Source organism: Dendrobium catenatum, unplaced genomic scaffold, assembly GCF_001605985.2.
Source record: "Dendrobium catenatum unplaced genomic scaffold, ASM160598v2 fragScaff_scaffold_334, whole genome shotgun sequence".
NCBI classification, from domain to species: domain Eukaryota; kingdom Viridiplantae; phylum Streptophyta; class Magnoliopsida; order Asparagales; family Orchidaceae; genus Dendrobium; species Dendrobium catenatum.
In genome coordinates this window covers 328089-347272 of record NW_021318796.1, presented here as the reverse complement: position 1 = coordinate 347272, position 19184 = coordinate 328089, and the positions used below count along the sequence as shown (strand labels likewise).

At 35.0% G+C, this 19184-nt stretch overlaps 1 protein-coding gene across 2 annotated transcripts; it reads left to right on the top strand.

Moving 5' to 3' along the window:
• The first annotated feature begins 452 nt into the window (after positions 1–452).
• On the top strand, positions 453–18968 carry LOC110096954 (protein root UVB sensitive 2, chloroplastic). Of its 2 annotated transcripts, none has more exons than XM_020823121.2 (10): positions 453–666; positions 6720–6842; positions 7049–7137; positions 7264–7348; positions 11347–11406; positions 11489–11582; positions 11717–11814; positions 17165–17344; positions 18136–18258; positions 18342–18968. In XM_020823121.2, exons 2-10 carry the CDS (start codon positions 6729–6731, stop codon positions 18765–18767), a joined length of 1269 nt encoding a protein of 422 aa, XP_020678780.1. In that variant the 5' UTR covers positions 453–666; positions 6720–6728; the 3' UTR covers positions 18768–18968. The 2 variants fall into 2 exon arrangements, with proteins under 2 accessions (XP_020678780.1, XP_020678781.1); XM_020823122.2 differs by having other exon boundaries at positions 6703–6842.
• The last annotated feature ends 216 nt before the right edge of the window (positions 18969–19184 follow it).

Genomic DNA, 19184 nt, shown 5'->3' with positions numbered 1-19184 from the left:
GCTTTATAGTGCATTTTTTTTACTTAAATTTACTTTTTAATTCAATTAAATACCAATATTTCTTAAACCCATATAAAAAAATTATTTTAAACTAATTTTACTTCAAATCAAATAATCTTTTAAAACAAAAAAAAAAGTTTTTTTTGGAAAATATAATTTTTGTTCAAAAACGACATTTTATCGAGGCTTTTAAAATTAGATCGGACCGATCGGTTCAACCGGTTGAATCGCGAACCGGCTGGCCGGCCGGTCACGGTTCATTATAAAACCTGCTTTGCATAAAATCGGTGTTGAACCGCTCAAACCAGCGGTTCCACCGCCGAACCGCTAAACCGGTGCCGGTTTCCGATAACCGTTCAGTTTGAGTTTAGTGTCGAACATCGGACGGTATCCGACGGCTGAGATTAATGAAGGCGAAAAAAACCCTATAATTCTTTCGAACATGTCGCGTATCAGCGTATGTTCTTCAGTTCTTCCGGTTCAACGTATATTTTTCCCGTCACATGCTTGTTCGCGCAGCTCGCCATCTCCTGCAGTCCTCCTCTGCCTCCACCGAAGAAGAAGAGCGGTCGTCAGTTGGAGCTCCTAACTCGCCTGCCTCTACCGAAGTTGGAAAACAAGGAAGAAGAGAAAAAGGAAGAGAAACCCAAACCGGAGGAGAAGGAGGTCAGTTTGCTCTTTATCCTAACATTTCTAGAATACATATCACTCATTGATTTTTATTTTTTACTGTTTTTGTGGTTTGCTTTCGTGTTTTTAAGCCGCCGGTTATATCTGTCATGCACTTGTACTTATAGTCCAGATGCATTTTGAAGCCTAGGCGCAGGTGATCAAGAAGAGGATTTTGAAGATAGAAGATTTGACTTTTAACCCTCTTACTTTCATCTTGAATATCAAGCAGATTTGCAATAGTTCTAGGTGGGAGGATCGGTCTCAAAGCTTGTATGAGCAGTTAATTAGTTTATCTGAAAAGGATAGTGGTGCGCCTGCAACATGGAAAATAAAACTTATTTTAATTGTGTGACCTCTCCATAAAAGAAATATAGATTGAAAATAGGTCTACTACTCATTTTAGTAAAGATGGATGGATGAACTTAATGAAAAATTTTAATGAGGGAACGGGAAGAACGTATGATCGAACATAGTTGAATAATAAATGAGATCAACTAAAAAAGGAGTGAAAGGTATGAAAAGACTTGAATCATGACGAGATTGGCCTAGGATGGAATCTTTTAAAGAATACTATAGATGCTTTTGAGTGGTGGTAAAAGGAGTTACAACTTTATATCGTTAAATTTCCATTCAAATTTACAATTCAATAAACTTTTATGAATTTGAAATCTAAACTTGTAATTTTCTGCAGGCAATACTTGCAGTTTAGAAGTTTTGATATAATGAAATTATGCCTGAGTTGGAATAAAGACTTGATAAGATGTTCAAAAGCATTTTGGAATATGGCAATGATATTTGGGTTTCTAACTATGGAGGAATGCTTCATGATTTAAGAGAATATCAAAGAGATTCATCCTTTGATGAATCAAGCCCCAGAAGATGAATCTCACAATATCTCTGCTAATGGTTCTTAATATGATAATGTGGCGTCACACAAAGATCTCCTCAAAATAGATCTACTCGCAATAACAATTTCATTAATTGTATTATATGTTCTCAAAGTTGTTGATATGTTAAACGATGAATTTAGGTTGATTATTTGTAAAGTTTTCTATGAACTTAACAATATACAATTTTTTTTTAGATGATTGTGTTCATCTTTTTAGGATTTTATCCCATATTATGAAATATGAAATTTATTGGTCAACTGGAATTTTAGATAGTTGGGTTTTGCTTTTAGTGAAAACATTTATAGTTGCATCTTACCATGTGTGTGTATATATATATACATACGAAAGGTTATGTATAAGACGGTAAAGGATTTTTTGCAGCTGCTTTCGTTGGAATTCTTAAATATTTGATTGGAATCATTGCTGGTTTGATAAATTTCAGCAGTGTTGTGAATTGCTTGAAGCTATGTGATATATTCATTGTTATTTTGGTTTTCAACCACCATTTTTTTTTTATTAAAAGAAAGTTATGGCTATTAAGAATAGTTCATCAGCATATACATACAAGGAATGATCAATTTATTCATTAGCATTTTCATTCACTTGCATACTATGATTTATGCAATTTGCAGAAGCAAATACACTGGGAAATAAAAGTGCTTACATCTTATCTAACATGTCCCAGTTCTGAATGAATACATGCGTTGCAACAGGAAGGCACTTTTTCCTTTCTCCTACTTGTTAATAAATCTCCTGCTTATCAACTAGTGCACAAAAGCTAGACATGAATTTGCCTTCTCTTCTGCTTCGCTTGGATCTCATCCATTGATCAAAATCTACTCTTTTGAAGTAGTCAATTTCCTGAGAAATAAGGAATTCTATGGTGTGCTGATCTCCCATCTGCAATGGATAAAACATCTTGTAGTGTTATCAGTTTAATTGATGCTTTTCTCTTCTCTGTACCTGAATTTAGTGGGGAATTATTAAACAGATGTAGCTTATGATTTTTTATAAGATTAGATGTATTTTTGTGTTGCAATGTTAGCTAAAACATTTAAAATGATAAGATGTTAGCATTTTACTTATGTTGATGGAATGCTGAATCCGTTTTACTTATGGTTTTATAGCTGCAATTGTAGATCATATATGGTTTTGGCTCTATGAATGATGCATTCTTGACAAGTTAAATGAAAACTCCTTAAATTTATTGTATATGTTGCAGTTGTTTCTTTGTGTCGTCGGAGGAGCCAAATATTTATTTTGATGATTTTGAGGAAGATATTGAGGAAATTGCCTTAGGGATATAAAAATTAATCTATAATTCTCTGAGGTTGATAATGCTCTGGAAACAAAACCCAATTATATCGACATTTCAGTTGACCAATAAATTTCATATTTCATAATATGGGATAAAATCTTAAAAAGATGGATACAATCATCTAAAAAAGAAACTATATATTATAAGTTCATAGAAAACTTTACAAATAATCAACCTAAATTCATCATTTAACATAACTTTGAGAACATATAATGAAGTTAATGAAATTGTTACTGCAAGTAGATCTATTTTGTCTTTGTGTGATACCCGCACTACCATCTTCAGAACAATTAGTAAAGACATTATTCGGTTTATCATCTGGGCTCGATTCCTCAAATGATGAATATCTTTGACATTCTCTTAATTTAGGAGGCAATACTTCAGAGTTAGAAATCTAAATTTCATTGCCACTTTCTATTATATGTCTGAACATCTTTTCAAGTCTTTAATCCAACTCAGACATAATTATGTTATATCGAAACTTCTTAGCTGCAATTTTTGCCTATAGACAATTACAAGCTTAGATTTTATCGAAAACATATTGTTTCGAAAATATATACTAGATATAATATGCAAGATATCAAATTTTATTGATAAAATATGTAAGATTTATTATGTTTTTGATAAAATTACAAGATAAAACATGTTTTTGATAAAATATGCCATATATAAGAATCATTTTTCATAAAATATATTTCTTGAATTTATAAAAAATGATAAAATTAATTTAATCATCAGTGGCTTCTGATAAGTGAATAACTTTTAGAAGGTTTTTATCTCGAGTGCCCTATGATTCCTATCCCCAATTTTCTCCAATTTTGAAAATCAAATTCTGAAGTTAATTTTGTGTATGAATTCTAGTTTGCTGATAGTTATCACTAGGCTCAATGTCTCAATAATATAAGACTAGTGAGAGTCGTTTTAGATGGTTTGATCACATAAAACGGCGGACTTCCGATAACCCGTTTAGGAAAGTAGATGTATTAGAATTGACTTATATCAAGAAAGGTAGAAATTGACCTAAAAAGACCTGATTATAAAATATTAGAAATGACCTTTCTTTATTAGATTTAAATGAAAATTTAACTCTTAACAGGACATAATGGAAAAAAAAAATGATTCATGTAGCCGACCCCACATAGTGGGATAAAGGCTTGTTGTTGTTGTTGTTGTAGGCTCAATGTCTCAATGCTTGAAATTGGAAAACAATATGCTTGCTACTGAGCGGAGCTGTCGAAACTGCTAGGGTTTTGGAACTTCTTGTCAAGCTCAACAAGTGTCCTCATCTTTTAGCTCTTACAGTTCTCTGTAATGCCCTTTCCCTGATTAATATTTGTGCATTGGATTTCCCTGATTAATATTTGTGCACTGGATTTTAAAGATAACTTGATCTATATTTTCTATAAAACAAATCAATGATGAGCATTCACTGCCCTTGCTTTGAATACGGGTCTTGAGGACTAGGTTTGAACCTTAGTTTTGATTTTTTCTCTTTCACTTCATTGTTTCCTTGAATGCATTGTTATTGAATTTCCTATTAAGTTCTGGTGAATTTAGAGTGAACACTCACACTAGTGCATTATCAGCCATAGGGAATTATAAATCACTTTTTATATATGCATACTTATAGCTAACTTTGTTTTCGTTCCCAGTCTCATGCAATGTAGGAATTGAATTCCTTTTTTTCCTGGTGGCATGCAATTGCTCTTAATTTACGACCATAATTTAAAGAGCGGATGGATTAAGATGGTTGTAAAGGCAGGGAAGCCTATGTTATTATTTTCTTACATAAATTTTTTTTTGAATCATCTTATTTTCACTTATTTTTTATTTTAATAGGATTTTATTTAAAAAATCAATAATCTATGAATTATGGTGCATTTATTACATTGACATGCTAAACTGATTACTTGCTCATATTAACCAATCTTTCAATAAACAAACAACTTGTTCTCAGTTTTGAGTTTTGATTTTGATACTTTTTTGTCTTAAAAAAAGAATAAATAATTTTACAAATAAATCTAGTGGGAGTATGTTTTCGTATCCTAGTAAGGAGAAACTTCATGTGTTGACTCATCTTAGGGTGATTGGGGCCACTCTATGTAAGTCAACAATATTTAATCGTTCCAACGCAAACTTTTTTATCCTCTAATACCCAGGAGAGAAATATAATTAATTTCTAATGATATGAACAAGGATAACTCAACAACTAAATGAAAGGATGTTGGTCCGCATTTTTAGTAAAGCTAACTTATCCTAGAATGAGGATGCAAGATTAGGGCGAGAGAAGAACTATCTTTGATGGATTGTGGCTTAAAAGAGGTGTGGGGTGTGATTTGGCGGCCATATGATGTTGATGTAGATGGGGTGGGAAGGGGAGGTTGGGGGCATTGTAGGGAGTTCTATGGATGGTGTGTAAAGACTCCAGAGGATTATAAGGAGATAGGTTTAGAGAGGATGGGTAGGGGAGGAGGAATAGAGGGATGCTACATGAAGAGGAGGGGATATGGAGGCAAGGAGAGAAAGTGGCAAATAAGGGGGAGAGACATGGCTGTCTTTTGGAAAGCCCATTTGCCCTTCATAATTAAGTCTTTAGAAATCCTAACCTACTTAGCCAAAACCATAAAACAATAATATTTGCTTTGCATTTTTGTGACATTTTCTGGTTGATATGATTCAAAACGTGCTTCTTGCATTAGCATTCTTTTTTTCTCAATATTTAGCAAACAAAAACCATCAGACATTTCCTGATAGAACCAACACAAGATATAAATGGATATTAGATTGGTTTTTTTGGTGTGCTGTAATGAAGATTTGTGGTATTTGAGATTTAGATAAATGAGAACCAACATAAAGAATACCACATTTATTTAAAAAGTGAGGCTTAGTCTTGGAATGTTCTCAATTCCTCCCTCTGATATTTGAGCCCCTAATTATATTAATGTCACGATCCGGCCCGGTGAGCTCGTAGGTACGAGGCGGGAACGAGATCGGACATGTAATTTAAGTGCTCATCATCAGTTTCATGAAATTCTAAAAATAATAAAAGTATAATAAAAGCGCCTCTAAACTTTTTCCAATAAGTATCACATTTAAAACCATCACAAAAGAAGATCATGTACAAGGTGGTATAAATTCAATCTAGTCATTCATGATAAAACCACCCAAAAAATTCATAACTAAAACAAAACAGTAAGAACCTGTCACCCGTTGCTCGTCGACTATATGTAAACCTCGGGTGTTCGACAAAACAACAAGGGACCGAAATGTTTCGGTCCCTTAGGGCTTATGAGGGATTTTAGAGAAATGCAAATGCCATTTTATGCATGTGCCCTTGCCAAACTCATTTCCCTTAAGAGGGCTTAGGGGTAAAAATGGAAAGTCTAGCCAAAAGTTACTTAAAGCACTTCGGCGAATTTTAACTCCAAATCCGCACGAAATTTAATATAAGTTCTTTATACCGTTTTGCTCGAAATTTCGAGAGAAATCTAATGAAATTTATTTCGTCAAATTCCGACGACATCGAAATTTCACTTAAGTTCGTCGCGGCGCATCGATATGCGTGCGACACACTCAAACGACGAATTTCGGGTTTTACAATTAATCTCCATCTTAAGGGATTTAGCACTTTGTTCAAAATCATGCTATATTGTGGTAGCTTTAGGCATGCAATAATCTTTCATCAAGTGACGATCACTCTCCTTCTAAAAGAGTTCAAGTCTATTTTCTTGTTTTAGTATTAAAAATGCAAAGATTTTTATTTGCATAATCTGTTGTTTGCACATCCATTGTTTCAAAAATTTTTGTCTAACACCCCCTCAGAATTTATCAATTTCCAGTAGAAATTTATGGGTTGGAAAAAGGAGCAAGAAAATAATGCGGCTCAATGCGCTGAATTTTGGATTGAGACTTCAAACTCCATATCTCACATCTGCCAATTTGATTCTCATGGTCGCCTCAAGGTAAAGTTTTTTTTTTTTTTGTCTTTATGGAGAATTCTGTTAGATAAAAATGAAGGGCGGCTAAGGGTTATATCATTGAAATTTCTATGATTTACCGCATCTATTTATTTCTCTTTGAAGAAAATCTAAACAGAAGTATTATGTATCAACTGTTAAGTTCAATCTATTTATTTTAATATTTGTTGGGCCATTAACAATGAACTCAGGTTAAGGTTGTCAATGATACAAGGCCATTAATCCGTAGAATGGTTGAATCCTTCCTTAACAAGTTTTTCCCATCAGGTTATCCTAAAAGGTGATGCTTTTCTTAGGTTAAAGAAGGGCTTTTTTAATTACTTATAGTGGAAGGAAAACTTGGCATGGTCTATCAGCCTAGCTTTTTTATTATATTCTTATATTGTGCATCTGATTTCTTTTCCAGTGTTAATGAAGGATACCTAACTTATACTCAATTCCGAGCATTGCAACATTTTTCAAGTGCTGCATTGTCTGTTTTGTCGACTCAGGTACTTACTTTTTCTTTAGCTAATTTAATATAATCTTTATGTTCTAATTCACCTCTAAACTTAATGATTAATTAAACCCACCTAATCAAGCTAAGCTATTGATCAAGCCAAGTAGTGCCCTCATTATTAAAATTAGGTTTAGCTATGTTATCCTAACTAACTAAGGCCAAATTAAGCTACTTAAGGTCATTTACCTGTCATTGATAAACTTTAATTCAGGTTAATTAATGAAATCGAGTAATGAAGGGGCAATTAGGTAGTTTGTATTAGCCCACTACAACATCAAGCCTTTATCCCACTATGTGGGGTTGGCAACATGAATCCTTTTTCTCTATTTTGTCCATTTAAGAGTCAAATTCTGATATAAATCTAATAAATAAATGTCATTTGTAATACTTTATAATCAATTCTTTTTAGATCTGCCTCTACCTTTCATAACATAGGTTAAATCTAATATATCTACTCTCCTAACTGAGTCATCAGACAGTGTACACTTTATGGAATAAGTTGTGGCTCCACTGCTAGGCTCCTAGCTAGAATGTGTTATTCTTCTCATAACGTTGTATCACGCTTCACTAGGCTTTCAATTGTGGCATGTGTTGTTGCCTTTATCAAATAAAAATCATATGAGGAAGAGGCTTAATCCACCTCTTTTTTGCTTCCTTGAATTCTCACCATTGACTCAAAACCCTTCCATTATGTTCTCTTTTAACAAAGAAACCTCTAGATATATTTAATTGCTTATGCCTTCAATAGAATTGTGGAAAAATGCTACATTAAGCCCATCGATGTACTTAATTAGCTAAGTATTTATTTGATTGATAAAAATTGATCTTAGAATGGTGCTAGATGGTATGTATCGTATTGTTTAATGTGCCTTATTTTTGAATAAAATTGATAAGATCAATTTGCATTAATGATTAATTATGATTGAATTTCGAACAAATTGTACTAAATGATATATATCATACCATAAAGTTAGTATCACATAATACTATTAGCTAGTAACTCAAATTTAAAATTAAGACAACATTAATTTATAATTTGATTAAATAGAAGGCTTATGATTATTGCTAATGCAATACAGTGGATGCGACTAGTAATAAGAAATAAAATTCTTCAATTGAAAATCTTAAGAAAGAAATTCCAGAGAAAGTGGTTTTCTACATCGAAGTCATATTCTTCATTCAAATCTTATGGTACTCAAGTTTGTATACATGTCTGTGAGCTTTGCTTGTTGTAAGTGCGAGAGAGATCTTGGATCTCAAAAGTCATTTGGTAAAAGGTTGATTACTTAGTGTTTTGTGTTAGGAGTGGCTAGTTTCACACATGGAAGTGAACATTAATTACCTAGTAGGTTGTATAGGAGTAGCGGCTTATCATTTTTTTAATATAAGTGTTGTTGGTTTATTCTTTAGCCGTCAAGGAGAGAGGCTTCTGCGCTTTATGTTAGAGAAGGACTTGAGGAGTGGACGTAGGCTGGTTGTTGGCATAACTACGATACATCCATTTCCATTTCTTTTTCCTTCACTTTTATTCACATTGGTTTTTTTTATATAATGCAATATTTTATAAAAAAATTGCATATACTCTGATTATTTGATTGCTTGTAGTAACCGACTCATGTACTAGGGAAAATAAATTTTTCTATTTTTTCTATGAAATAATTGTTTTGGTTAAAATTAGTACGAAAGAGAAGATGTTGAATTTATTTGGTCTATGTGACATTTAGATGTAAGGAAAAATATTTTTGCTCTCTAATTTTTTGAAAAAAATCTTTCATTTATTTAAATATTTTTCAAAATAACCATTTCACAGCTCCTCTTGGGAGAATTAAAATGCAAAATAAACAAAAAACATAAATATACTTTAAAAATCCTTCAAAAGGTCATATTCATGACAATTTACCCATGATTAATGGGTTTGACTCACAATCAATCTAGATTGACTTCCTTGTTTTGCCAAAAAAAGCTGCCAAATCAAATATTTCTTCTATTCTAAATAGCATACCAAAACATCAAGTAATGCCAAAAGGTTTTCATGGAAAAAGAAAGCTAATGGATACCTAAGTATTTATAAATTATTCACTGTCTTCAATAATAATACAAACAAACTGATATTCACAATATCTCATCGAAATTCATGCCAATGGATCTCTAGCCTCAAATAACCCAAACCTATGCCAAAGGATCAAATAAACCTCTAATGTTTCAGATATTCACGATGCCATATAAAAAAAATTGAAAATTGAAAAAGTATTTGGAATGCCCCAAGAGTGGCCAATTTATTAGAATAATCTCTAGAGACTAAATTACCAAAATGTCATGTAGTATTGGTTTTTAAATTAACATAAGATCTATACGAGACACTTTATAATGTAATTGATTGCTTTCGTGGTCATTCATCATAATTACATCATGTTGACTTTGTTGATCAAGCAAGGTAACCTAAACTTGGGTTTGTTCTTGTTGATTCCTAGTTGATCTAGGGTCTTGGTTGAGTCATCACTTTATTAAGTCATTTAAGGCGCACTTAATATAGATATGTGCTAAGGAATTAGTGTGCCCTAAAGGGATGATATGATGTTTATGTTGATAAATGTACTTAGTCACATATGTGCCTTAAGTGGAATGAAAATATTCATTGCAGCAGAATTGGTGCTAAGGTATTGGTTTATGTTAGTAACATGAACTTCTACTTTAATGGGTGATAGATATATAAGCTTCAGCTTCCACATCAATGTGTTATATGAATCTGCATTTATTTTCACTCCAAGGAATGGCAAGAAATTGATACTAGTTATTACCTAAGGGTAGTATGACATTGGTTACATCAAAATATGCATGTTAAGGCACCGATGTACCTGTGCTTTTTGAAAACTCCGCCCTAGTAAGTTGTTTTTGATTTATGTAGGGTAAGTTCTCAAGCAATACTAAGGTTCTATACCACAAGCTTGGAGCCAGTGCTGTATTATGCCTTTAGACAAAACATTAAAATTAAGGTTATGTTCTACTAGCTTGTAGCTTAAGATGAATGCTTCTCAAAGCTTGGGAGGCCTATGCTTGATCTTTCACACTGGTAAGCTGTTGCAGACCTACTTAAGCTACAACCTTAAACAAACAACATTTGAATCAATGTCCTCACGTACATCCTGGGGTCAAGGCTCCATGTTGTCAAAAGCCTAAGAGCTGGCCAAGGCCATGCTCTAATTATTCTGCTTCAGTAAGCTTTTACAACTGCACCCAAGATATGACCTTAAATACAGATTGTAAAGATTAAGGTCCTAATTGTTAGTTGGTGCAAAGGCTTCATACGATTAACAAGCCCTTGACAATGGTATGAAGTCATCCTTATCAGCAAACATGAGTTACTTGATTAAAGAAGCTTCCCAAAGAAGCGAAAGAATTTTGATTTAGTTCTAATGTAAACAACAATTCTCAATGACTTCAATGGGTTAGTTCTAACAGCCACATCTAGATCCCTAATGTAATCCTTGTAGCTATAGCACAAAGCTCCTTGATTTGAAGCTATATTGGCACATCCAAAGCTCCTTAATAACCAAGGATAGGTAACTTGGCTAATGGTAAACTCTGGATCTTGCTAGGGTTAACCACTTATTTCCATTCCTCTTCCCGAAGTCTTGCAAATGCCTAGCATGTTTTCCTAAACGCTTGAGTTGAGCTAGTTCTTTAATTGAGAGTACTCTCTCGAATGGGAGGGATAATGAATGAAGGGAGTTTGCATTCATAGGAAGTTTTGAATCTTTGATCTACTAAATCCCGATCTAATAACAGGGAAAATCTACTTATATTTAAGTTCAAGATACATAATGTTCTCAAATTTTCACATGAGGTGGTTTGAGGGTTTTTTGTGAGCGATCTATTCTCTATGAACTCTTTTAAAACGAGGGAGGAACAACAATTGCAATTTTCAATCATGTACTCATCTCTTGGTTTGTAGCATGCTTTTGGATTGACTACTTGTGTTGGTTGTTTCAGTCGCTGCTAATTGCTGCAGGACTGCGACCCACTCCAGCCCAAGCAACTGCTGTAAGTTGGGTAAGACGTAAAGATAACTGATAAAAAATCTAAGTTTGTATATTGAGTGCTATGGCTTGGTTTCAAATGTTATTGCTGGCAGATTTTGAAGGATGGGATGCAGCATGCCGGAAAACTCATATGTAGTAGTATGGGAGCAAAAATGGACTCTGAGCCAAAGAGCTGGAGGATTTTGGGTATTCTTCTTGTTTCTTTTTTGTTTTAGTTTCAGCCTTTCTTTAATTTACCACTTATTTTAAAGTCCCAACTCTGTTTTCAAAATATAGTATGAATAATGCAGCATCATAAATCATATACTGACTTTTTGCAGCTGATGTGCTTTATGACTTTGGAACTGGCTTGGAGATTCTTTCTCCATTATGTCCCCAACTTTTCCTTGAGTTGGCTGGTTTGGGTAATTTTGCAAAGGTCCAATACAATCTTCATGGTTGAATTAATGCATCTCCTATCTAATTTTCTTTATGGCGAATACTTGTGGGTGGAGTATCTAATATATTTAATTGTTTATGTTCCTTCGATTGTAAATTCTCTTTTTATGTAGATGAAGCATGATGCGTCCATGTGCCTTTTGGTTTAGATGGGAATTACACTTTAACCCCATTTGTATCACAATACACCTGTAGCCCCCTTATGGTTTAATAATGTGTGCATAATCCCCATATGCTTGCGACGAAATTGTAATTATATCTTTTCCATTAAACTTGATCAGAGGAGTTGACTTAACTCATGAATCTTATAATGGGTATGGTTACTTATTTTTTTTTTCTTCATAAGAAATCTATGTTCTCCTCAAAATACCCTTATTTTGGATTTCAAAATTAAAAACCCAAAACCTCCACTGCTACTTGCAGACAAAATTCACCTACGATCAAATGAAGGGGACCGGCCGAGCTTAGAGCAAAGAGGATGGGTTGAGATACGAACGGAGGGAACCCTCTCGCATGTCTCTTGTTTTCTTTGTCACTATAGCCATGTTACTAACCAATTCCCTTAAGTTCATCAATGGATGAAGTGTGTGATTTAAGCTACAAATCAAAAAGATATTTCTGCGGGAGATTTGTTGCCCTTAAATTCACTGAAAGTAATCGACTGAGTGACGGACCTATCAAATGCCAAGAATTTTTTTTCAGTGATGTGAACAATTTCTACTAAACCAAAAAATATTGCGCTACAAACTTTAGCAGAAATGAACCTAATGATCATGATAAAATGCTAGGACTGCAAACGGATTTCTGTAATCAATGCTAGCCGTAATTTACAATGCTATCTGCGAGGAATATGGTGATGTAAGATATTTAGGATTCAAGAAGCTGACAATATTGGGTTTAATGCTTGCATTATTTGCCATGTGTATAACAATTGTACACTGAAGTAGATGGAAGATTAGGTTGAAGTATTAGTCATGCAAAATTTGACTATGATTTGTAGATATTATAGTATGCACTTAGTTGTATTAATGAACTTATTAGGTTTTTGCAAAGAACATGATGCTAAATTACCATAATAAGTAATCATATATAATTGCCCTTAATGATGACGCATGAAATTGTTAGAACGGTCCAGCTGGTCCCATAGGGACCGGTTCGTCGGACAGAGGCGCGATTTCTCCACCTCGCCTGTACACCGATCCAGCCGCAGAAGGCCGCCGAGCAGATTTGGAAGGTTTTTTGAAGGAATTGGGACGGAAAATTGAATGTAGGACAGTTTAGGGATTTTCTTTTAACTTGTATGCATTAAATAGTTTGTTTTCCTAGGGTTAAGGCATCTTGAATTTGGCTGAAATTGGAGATCTCTTAGATTTAGGTTTTCTTTTGGGCTCTAGCGGCGTCTAGAGATTTGGGAGAGATCGATCCTCCTCTCGAATAGAGGATCAATTGTATCTTGCTGTTTTTCTTCTTCTACTAGTGAATTTCTAGTGTTTTCACTTATATTTCCTACAGTTTTGTGGGAAAAACTGCTGTTTACTGCAGATTTTTGCTCTGTTTTTCATTATTTTGGGCTGTTTATTATCAAAAATCAATATTGAGGATTTTATAACACCTCAAAACACTTGATTGCATCCGATGATTGTAGTCATTGAAGAGTTTCAAAATAAAAAAGTAATATCAAAAGTTATAATAATTTATATAACAGAACTCAAATATTATTAGGCCATTGCGTGCCTACGTTGGAACAACAGTCGATAGTCCCTCCAGCTGTAGTCCTTCTAGCAACACCTTGTCCAACATCTCGTACAACAACAACTCTCCATCCAGCACTTCTCCCAGTAACCCGACTTCCAGTTGTTTTTGAGGGACCCCTAATTGCAACTCTTCTTCTAATACCTCCCACTCCAGCAACTCCTTCCAATAAGACCCAACCTAGTAGCACTACTGATGCGGACATCGGCACGAAGATCTGGCGCATCTATCACAGGAGGCGTCGTAAATCGACGGCTCTAATTTAAGTTGTCATTTATGAATTATTTTATGCATTTTAGTTTCTATTTTATGTTATTTTCTATTTTACCCCTAGGTTAATTTATTTGAGTGTTGTGGCCCAAGGGGCATTTTTGCAATTTTCTATTTTCTCATGTTATGGCCTATAAATAAGGGCCTTAAGCTATTGTAATGGAGGATGGTTGATTGATATGAAAATTTTGTTTTCCACACTTGTGCTCTTGAGAGAGGACGATAGTGAGATTTCTATGGAGAGGAATCGAAGTTTTCACCAGCCGCAGGATGGGTCCGGGCTCGTGAAGTGAAGTCCCTTGGAGAAGGGCAAAGCATCACCCGTCAGTCGTCGGAAGAGTCCGAGGCTCGCGGTTCATGTCTTCTATCTTTCGTTTTATCTTTGTTTTTGTTTTATCTCTTCTTTAAATTGTTTTTCCATCGTCTTCCTCCTCCCCATCTTCGTTTGGCCACCGGATTCACCTCCACCCGAAATTCCACAAATTTTTCCCTATAGCCGCCGGCCACCTTCCCCATTAGCTCCTCCACCGCCGGCCACCCTTGTTTGTCTCCATGAATGAGGAGTCAATGTCATCTTAAAGCTTACCTAAAGAGTTAAAATAATTTAGGAAATTATTTTCATCCTTTAAATTTCAAATTTTGAATTTCAAATAGTTTCCTAAATTAGAAAGCTATTGTAGGTAAGTATTGAATCTCATTCATGATGTAATTCAAATTTAATTTGAGTGATTTAATTTTGGGCGGTTTTCAAATTTTCAATTTCCACTAATTTGAAATTTAAATTTTTTCCTAATTTATCATTTTATTTTTGGAAAGTTACTAAATGAATTCTATTTGAATTTCAAAATTCAAATTGACATGAGGAATTAAATGTCATGAATTCCGTCTTAATTTAAATTTTATTTGAATTTCAAACTCAAATAGGGTTTAATTATTTCTTTCCTAAACTCCACCCCCAATTGAGTAATCTCAATTAAATGCATTAATTCCCTCATTCACTCAAAAGCTCTTTGGAAATAAATCCAAAATCTGAGAATTTTCCCCTGGCCGAATCTCCCAAATTCCCCAATGCATCCAATTATTTCTTAAATCAAATCATTGATTTAGGAAATCAATTCCCTTATTTCCTGTTTCTCTCACCCGCCCCCATATCCCTCTCCAATTCCCCAAATCCTCCTGGTTGTAATTTCCTTCCCCCCAAAACCGGAATTTTTTTTTTAAACCCAAGCCTTTATCATTCCACCTTCCAAAATCTGTAGTGGGGAATTAGGAATTAATTCCCTAATTTCTTCCCCTTATTCCCGTCAACCTCCTTTACAGATTTTCTCAAAATCTGTCCACATAACTTTGCTCCCCTTTGGAAAAGATTTTGGGATCCAATCTGATGCTGGCTGTAAATCACAAAGCCCCAACCTAGGAAATCTGAAATTTCCTCTCAGCTTTCCCTTAATTTATTCCCGTGGACAGCTCACCTCACTAACGGAAGAAATCCCCTTTTTTTTCTCTAAATCCCATATTAACTGAAATCTGCCAAAATCAGCTTTCTGTCTTGGGAATTAAATCCATTTCTTTAATTCTTCTTTGCTGGCTGAAATTCTTCAATGCTGTCCCGTGGGCATTGCTGATCTGGAAGAGGTCTCTCACGTTCATGCATTGCTGGACTAAAGGCTAAAGCTTCCCTTTTAATTCCCCTTGCTCCCAAGCATAGAAACCTGTGAATTTCTCTCAGGTTTTTGGTGAGAAAAATCTGAACTAATTCAGATTTCCAGTAAGGAATTGTATCAGATTTTTGGGACGATTTGCTTTTCAAGACGATTAGAAAAATCCTGTTTTCCGTCCTACATCAACTACTCCCAATCACATTCCTTCTGGCTTTACCCCTTCCCGATGTAACAACTCTTCCTAGAGCACTAATTCTAGCAACAACTCTCCCTCCATTACTATCCCAAAAACCACTTGTTTTCCAATAACAGATCTTACTCAAGCCACCAAAAATAACGGCTCTTGTTTCAACAACAAGTCTCCCTCCAACGTTACTTCCAAAAATAGAGCTTTAGACTTCTTATGGCCCACATCATTTTGCACTTATGCACACAATAGTTGAAACAATTAGGGGCTTAAAGAGGAATAAAGAGCAAGTATTCAGTTAAGATCAATAAGAACTACAAAAATTATTTTACTTTAAATACTTGAGTTTGGATGCAGTTGTTTTACTTTTTGTCATTGAATTATGTTCCTCTTCTTTTTAACACTAATGTATTACTTTTTACTTCATCTGCACCCCTCTTCTTGAGTTCCTTTGGACTTCTTGGAATCTTTCAATACAAGTGGAAGACATCTCTCATTCTTAACCTTAACCCACTTATACATTTCAAATAAATATTGAATTGATAATCACTGTGGAATGGCATGCAAATAGAGACTTGTTTTAATACTCATGACTTATTACTTTATATTTTGTCTATGCAAATGGATTTGTCACGCCATGTTTGCATAATATACCAGCCATGTCCCACATCCTACAAGTATAGGTGTTTGCATGATATGCCAGTTCACAAATTGCAATCTTGTTTACACTAATGTTTTAAATTGTGTAATTTGAGATGTGCCTTAGGATTAGGTACTCACAAATTGCCTTGAAGCATTGGCTTCACAGCGGGCTTATGAGTTGTAGGGCTTAGTTGTTTGAGATGTGCTTTGTGGCATCTATAATGTTCTTTATGCCTCAATTTCAATTTTAGATGGTTTTGGATCTCCTAATTTGAAAGCTGAAAGCCTTATTGGCGTTATAACTAAAATTATATCATATAAAAGGGAGAACCATGAACCTCAACTCATTTACACAAGAGCATGGTCTGGCAGTCGTATTGGAAAATCCTGCCCACACGAGGGATCCGCTGATGCTGTTGTGCTTCTGTTCATGTTCGTGTCGCCACCCCTTTGTCTGTAAAGATCTAATGCTGCCATCATCAACCCTAACCACTGACCCTTCTCCTCCCAATTTCTTCTATTCTCTTCTTTCATTTTTATATGTTGATTTAATATTTTTTATTTTCCCTTTTCTATTATCAGTTTAGGATGATTTTCATGAGTAGAATAATATCTTCCACTCCTGTCAAATTGAATGAAAAATATTGCAACCACATTTTAGTAAGAATTGTTTATTAGGCGTTATTGTTAAGCTACGTGGGATTTATGTGCACATTACGGTAGAGTGATGGAAATGTAACTACCTCTACTTAGAACAATGATTCATATACAAAAACATTTGTATCTTGCACTTAGTCATGGATAATCTACTTGTTCAGGGAATGGCAGTTGTTGCTGCAAGAGCTACGAGATTGCCAATATATTCTTCTTTTGTCAAAGAGGGCAATCTCAGCGATTTATTTGCCAAAGGGGAAGCTATCTCCACCCTTTTCAATGTTGTTGGAATGGGTGCAGGTATTCAATTAGCTTCCACAGTTTGCTCAACAATGCAAGGAAAGGTAGGCATTTTGTTGCTTTTTCCTTTTATCAAACGGAAATTTGCATCTAATCACCAGCTGATTTATACTACAATATATCGTATGAAAATATTTTGCATTTTCTAACCCATCCAATAATAACTTTTAATAGTTTAGAATGTGCATGAAACTTGTTAAAATGGGTTAACATTTCAACATCAAAGGTATGAGTAGATTGAATTCTATCGCCCTTGCTTCTTCTCAGCTGTTCTTGTACAACCTTCGTGTCTGTTCATTTTCACAGTAATGTTTCTTTGTGCTGAATCTGCTTATCTGGGACTGGTACAAAAAAAGTTGGTGAGTCATGATGAGGATGAAAGCTTTTTGGTAGCATAATCCTCCTCCCCTCTCGCCCTATCTCTCTACATGGAAAAATTATTCCGTGCGGGCGAATGAGGACGCGCCATATCACCTTTTTACTGTGTACCGGGTGATGTGATGTATTCTGATTCGCCTCCCGACGGTCCGGTGACCGAACAGAATAATTTCTCTTCCACATGAGGTTAAATGCATCTTGTTAAGCTCACTTAAACTACTATTTGAGCTCCTCCAATTGCTACTTCCTCCTACACCCAACTTACAACCTCTTCATGTATCACCCCATTTTAGATTGACCAAGGAACATCAAAATAGGTTTCCATATTTTCCTCCCAAGATTTTATTTTTGCATAGGTTTGAGTGTGAAATGGATTGGCCTTTGGGCTTGTATTTTGTGGACAATACTATGTTGGCATCATATCCATAATGTAATTGATTTGAATTGCTTCTTGCAGCTGATTATTGCTCCTCTGCTTTCTGCCATACATATCTATAGTGTCAAAGAAGAAATGCGGGCAGCTCCAGTGAACACATTAAATCCCCAGAGAACCGCCATGATTGTTGCTGATTTCTTAACTGTGAGAGCACCATCGCCTACCCACCTTATCCAGGAAGATGAACAGATTAACTGTACTAACCTTATCAAATCTATCTTTCTCAGACAGGAAGAGTGTCAAGCCCCGCCGACATTAGATATCGAGAAAATCTTCTGTTTCCAGATCGAATCATAGAGGAAGCTGGAAGTGTCAGCGTGGGAAAGCCATTTTGCAAAGTGGTAAAAAGCCCTTCAAATTTTGAACTGCTGAGAGCTTTATTTCCAGGTGAAAAATTTCTGATCCACCGCAAGAAGAAGCACATTGACATGATTCTGGAGAACAGTGCAAGTGGAGAAGATGCACTGAGAGGGTGGCTGGTGGCTGCCTTTTCTAAAGAAAGAGAGCTTGTCGACTTGTCTGAAGAGGAAGCTATGAATGCTGCTTATAAAAAAATGGAGAAGATTTTCCCCTCATTTCTCTCTGAAGTTAAGTCCAGAGGATGGTACACTGACCAGTTTTTAGATGGGAATGGCAGTCGTTTTGCTTTGTAGTATTTTGCCGAAGCCTTTGCTCTTGAGACTGATCATTGTGAAAGCTTCAATGTTATTGTTGAAGGAATGTAATGTGGTCTCTTGATGCATGTAAGTTTTGAAATCTCACCATTTCAGTATTCCATTGAGGCATGCTGATCACCATTTTGCTTTGAAATGTTAAATTTTGAAAATTTTAATGACCGTAATTCGGGGTGTAAATGAGTTGAGTTTAGCCTTATCGAGTTCGGCTCGTCAGAAGGACAATGAGCTCAAACTCGAGCTCGTCCCACTGTAAATGAGCTCTAGCCGGCTCACAAGCCATTGATGGGATTTTTAAAATTTAAGCCGGATTTATAAGACTTAGGTGTAATTTTTAAAACTGAAGCGGTTTTTTAAAATTTAGGCATGATTTAAAAAAAAGATGCAATGTTTACC